The sequence below is a fragment of the Cricetulus griseus genome, unplaced genomic scaffold (genome assembly GCF_003668045.3).
Source record: "Cricetulus griseus strain 17A/GY unplaced genomic scaffold, alternate assembly CriGri-PICRH-1.0 unplaced_scaffold_1, whole genome shotgun sequence".
Taxonomy (NCBI): Eukaryota; Metazoa; Chordata; class Mammalia; order Rodentia; family Cricetidae; genus Cricetulus; species Cricetulus griseus.
The window spans coordinates 7,052,839-7,057,841 of record NW_023276808.1 but is presented as its reverse complement, the minus strand read 5'-3'; the positions used below and the strand labels follow the sequence as shown (position 1 = coordinate 7,057,841).

Here is a 5,003-nt window from a genome sequence, read left to right as displayed (position 1 = left end):
AACTAGCATAGGGTTTATATATGTATTCTTAGGGGAATAGGTGTTTCATAGAGAATATTTCTCAGCATGTTAATTGGTAAAACTTCAGTCCCTGAGGTGTAAAAACATTTGAGATTTGGCTGGACTACTGCTTAGGGATTGGGTGGCATTGAGCTTAGGTATTGCTTGGATTTTTCCTCAGCTGGTCAGAGATAGAGTTTGTTTCTTTGCCTTTGGTTTCAGGGCAAAAGTGTATTTCTTTCACTGGCCCTTTTAAAGTATTTGGCTCTTGTTTAATGGTGAGTTTCTTTGCCTGCAGTTTGAGGGCCATAATCAGATTGTTTCACTGGAATTGGTTCCTGGGTCAGGTAGTGTTTCTTTGCTGGCACTTTTACCCTAAGCATAAGGCTTTATAAGTTCATATATTCATTTTTGATGTGTGTGCTGGAACAACAATATAAACATGCGCATGACAATGCTTACACAGATTGTTGACACTGTTAATTTCCTTCAACAGAATAAATATTGTTGTCAAACTGATCGGAAGTGTGATTGTGAATGATTCCACCAAATACTTGATAGTGAGAAGCCTCATTAACTTTTTCAGGTACTCAAAAATGATTGTAATTTACAAAGGCTTTAAAATTTGATCATAAATTTCACTCCTCTATGAAGTGCACAATTAAACCAAACTGACTATATTCATAGTTTCCCTGCTGAATGATTTTTTGCAATGATTTCAGACTTCTGGCACATGTCGAAGCTTTAACACACTGATCAATTTAAAATGTTTTGTCTATAGTATGTGCTCTTTATGGGTTTCAAGAAATAATTCACATGCAAATTCCTTTCAACAGTGATTGCATTTTTAGGGTCTCTCCCCATTACGAGTTCTCTTCTATGTGAAGATGAATCTGCACAGCAAAGGCATTACACATTGATAATATTCATATGGTTTCTCTCAAGTTTGTTTTTTTATGCCCATTAACAGTGCTTTGAAATGTGAAGATTCTACCACATTCATTTCATTCATAAGGCTTTTGTCATTTATGTGTTACTTCACGCATTTGAAGGTAAATGTGCTGAGCAAAGGCTTTTTCACACTGAATACATTCATAGTGTTTTCTCAAGTATGTGTCCTTTTATGTTTTTGAAGGTGCCCATGACAAGAAAAGGCTTTCCCACACTGTTTACATTCATAGGGTTTCTCTCCAGTATGTATCCTTTTATGCTTTTGAAGAGTATTGTGCTGAGAAAAGGCTTTACCACACTGATGACATTCATAGGGTTTCTCTCCAGTATGTGTCCTTTCATGCATTTGAAGGTTACTATGACAAGAAAAGGCTTTACCACACTGATTGCATCCATAGGGTTTCTCTCCAGTATGTGACCTTTTATGCACTTGAAGGTTACTATGACAAGAAAAGGCTTTACCACACTGATTGCATCCATAGGGTTTCTCCCCAGTATGTGTTCTTTTATGCCCTTGAAGAAGACTGTGCTGAGAAAAGGCTTTACCACACTGATTACATTCATAGGGTTTCTCTCCAGTATGTGTCCTCTTATGTATTTGAAGGGTACTGTGCTGAGAAAAGGCTTTCCCACACTGATTACATTCATAGGGTTTCTCTCCAGTATGTGAGGTCTTATGCCTTTGAAGATGAATGTGTTGAGAAAAGACTTTCCCACACTGATTACATTCATACGGTTTCTCTCCAGTATGTGTCCTTTCATGCATTTGAAGGTTACCATGACAAGAAAAGGCTTTACCACACTCATTGCATCCATAGGGTTTCTCTCCACTATGTGACCTTTTATGCACTTGAAGGTTACTATGACAAGAAAAGGCTTTCCCACACTGATTACATTCATAGGGTTTCTCCCCAGTATGTGTTCTTTTATGCCTTTGAAGAAGACTGTGCTGAGAGAAGGCTTTACCACACTGATTACATTCATAAGGTTTCTCTCCAGTATGTGTCCTCTTATGTATTTGAAGGGTACTGTGCTGAGAAAAGGCTTTCCCACACTGATTACATTCATATGGTTTCTCTCCAGTATGTGAGGTCTTATGCCTTTGAAGATGACTGTGCTGAGAAAAGGCTTTCCCACACTGATTACATTCATAGGGTTTCTCTCCAGTATGTGTCCTTTTATGACTTTGAAGGTGACTGTGACGAGAAAAGGCTTTACCACACTGATTACATTCATAGGGTTTTTCTCCAGTATGTGACCTTTTATGCCTTTGAAGATCACTGTTATATGTGAAGGCATTAACACATTGTGTATGTTCAGAAGACCTCTCTCCAGTTTGGCTTCTTTCATGCCTGCAAGGAAAATGAGTATACATAAATGCTTTACCATATTCGATAATATGTTGGATCTTGAAACTTACATTAATTTATCTTATAATTTTTTAAATTGTAAAGAAAAAAAGATCTTACAATCTTTTTCGTTTGTTTTACGAGACAGGGTTTCTCTGTGTAGCTTTGGAGCCTATCTGGGCACTCGCTCTGATGACCAGGCTGGCCTGGAAGTCACAGAGATCCACCTGCCTCTGCCTCAGTAGTGCTGACATTAAAGGTGTATGCCACCAATACCCAGCCCAGACCTTTCAATCCTATCATTGTGTTTACACTCAAGTTTTCCCCTTCTTTAAGGTTATTTTTTGCATCTTTGAATATACTTGTGAAGGTTTAATGCTTTATTTTACACTTCTCATTTTAGAAACGTTTTCTATGACAGATTTTTCACATATTGAAGAGAACTGGAAAAATTGAGAACTTCATCACCCTTATTATATATTTTAATTTTCTAGCACTTTGAGTCATACTACATTTGCCAATGACCTACAACAAACAGATGTATTTACACAGTAATAGAATCATTAGAATTTACTCCAGAGGGAGATTGTTGGTGTATTATCAGTGAAGTTGCAAAACAAATTACTTGTACACATGAACCAAATTCAACTTGTATGCTCAAATGGGGAGTACTACATGACTTTCAAATGTCCTGAATGGGAAATATACCATGTTGTCCATATCCCTTTGCTGACATGTTTTGTATGCTAATATATTATATACCTAGTAACGTAAAGATTATAAAGAGGCTTCAACATTTAATTCAATTTGACTTTCTGTTCCTTATAGACATGTTCTAATGATATTAAGTTTTCCCTGCACTAACTGCCCCTTAACTCTTGACAATAATTGCTGCTGTCACTAAACTTACAAAAGTAACAGCAAGTACTTGAGGAACATTAGCTTTTCCATGGAGTATTTACTTAATGGAAAGTTTGAAGATATGCTTATCACCTCAACCACGTGTATACATTTAATAATATACGTAATGTGAAACAAATGGAATTACATTTCTATAGCATAGCTCTCATGTCGTGATGATTCGAGTGGTAATTTCTCTCAAGGCATTGTTTCCTTGACTTTTTTCTTATAAAATGCATTGCAAATGCAGTTTACCTACCTGAAGCTGAGGTATATGGTTTTGTGAGAATTTAGTAATCATCAATGCAGTTTAACATGTGCTTAATTACAGTGTTGGTTCTGTTTCAGACTTCCGGGACAGATTTCAATTTCTTCTGAAGCACATTTCTATTAGCTCATAGATTAAAAATTACCTTTTGTATCCTTTAGAACTTGTACATTCTTCTTCAGTAATATGGTCTTCCTTAATGTATTCTAAAATATAGTACCAAAAATGTATAATTATTGAAAATGTATAAAATTTAAGTTACTCTCTTCAGTGAACTTTAGAAATATGACTGGTTTATTTACACCATTAACCACAGAACAGTTTAAAATATGAAGGTACCGTCTTACCTATATCAGCGAGGTTCTTATAGGTCTCCAGCATTACATCTTTGTAGAGATTCTTCTGAGAAGTATCCAGCAAACTCCACTCTTCCCAAGTGAAGTCGATATGCACATCTTTATAGGTCATGGCATTCTAAAATATCACATACATATGTGCAACTTAAATCATGATACTGACTATATTATAAATGTATGTTTCCGTAGAAAATTATATTAAGATGTGTTAGTTTTATGCTATGGAGCATTTGGTTAGTGAAGTAAATATGTGCTGCTTTCGTTTATGCTGTAGGTTTATAAAGCTGTGATTCTTAGCCTGTCTACATCTCCTGATGATCTGACAAAAAGGAGATTATCCAATAGTGAGGCAGGAGAAAGAATAGGCTGTGGTAGCAGGACAAAGCATACATAGAAGGATAAATCTGGAAGCAAGGATAAAGGAGCAAGATACAATAAGCGGATGATGGTAAGGGCCAGACATCAAGTCACACAGCAAGTAGTGGATTGAGACAGAAAGTAAGATATACATAAATGGAGAAAGGTAAAAGTCTAGAGGAAAAAAAGGTAAATGGTGATATTTAAGTTCAGAAAAAATGGATAGAAATAAGCCAAGTAAAAGCCAGGCATTTATAAGTAATAACAAGCATCTGTGTATCAATTTGGGACTGGGGGTTGCCCTTCCCAGAAGGTAAAAATCTAAAGAGATAAAGGAGTAAAGCATTAAGCAAATACATGCCACCCAAATGGGGCCATATTTCCATGTAATACCAGAGAAATCTAAAAATAAAAACATCTCCTTAATGTGATTCTGTATGCTGGTGAGCCTTTGAAAAGCCAGCACATTAAGCAAAAATGATAACCTCAGTTAAAATGACTACCACAGCACAATCACGGAAATGGTAGAGCTCTGGGGAGGCTGTATGTAGTTCTCGGGGAATGAACTCAGAATGGGCTGTGAGTTTTAGACTTTGTTCTCATGAACCCAGAAGTGGGAATGGCCAGCTGGGAGACAAGGCAGAAGATACAGTTGTAGCTTAGCCATCTAATGCTTTAATTGGCAGTATATGGGCTAAAATGCATACTGTTAATTAAGTCCAGATATAATTGGAATTGAAAGAGGGACTGTTGAAGTAAAGGAGTCTGTATACTTTATGAGTACCTTAACTTTTAAAAAGTCAAAAATATTTGTCAAATGAA

At 36.3% G+C, this 5,003-nt stretch overlaps 1 protein-coding gene across 4 annotated transcripts; it reads right to left on the bottom strand.

Annotated features, from left to right (window-relative positions):
• Positions 1-1,105: 1,105 nt before the first annotated feature.
• LOC100766483 (zinc finger protein 431-like) lies at positions 1,106-3,947 on the bottom strand. Of its 4 annotated transcripts, none has more exons than XM_035453648.1 (3): positions 3,788-3,947; positions 3,614-3,631; positions 1,106-2,303 (listed from the first exon to the last, which is right to left on the bottom strand). In XM_035453648.1, exons 1-3 carry the CDS (start codon positions 3,934-3,936, stop codon positions 1,106-1,108), a joined length of 1,365 nt encoding a protein of 454 aa, XP_035309539.1. In that variant the 5' UTR covers positions 3,937-3,947. The 4 variants fall into 4 exon arrangements, with proteins under 4 accessions (XP_035309539.1, XP_027289501.1, XP_035309541.1 ...); XM_027433700.2 differs by having other exon boundaries at positions 3,614-3,674; positions 3,816-3,947; XM_035453650.1 differs by lacking the exon at positions 3,614-3,631 and adding an exon at positions 2,761-2,769 and having other exon boundaries at positions 1,106-2,278; positions 3,808-3,937.
• Between the last annotated feature and the right edge of the window lie 1,056 nt (positions 3,948-5,003).

Bases quoted from the DNA above. Each gene is read 5' to 3' on its own strand.
- LOC100766483 (XM_035453649.1), bottom strand. From the start codon at position 3,936: ATGACCTATAAAGATGTGCATATCGACTTCACTTGGGAAGAGTGGAGT. The intron at 2,360-3,807 runs GTACCTTCATAT...GTAAGTTTCAAG, and splicing joins TCGCTGATATAGGTAAGACG to ATCCAACATATTATCGAATA.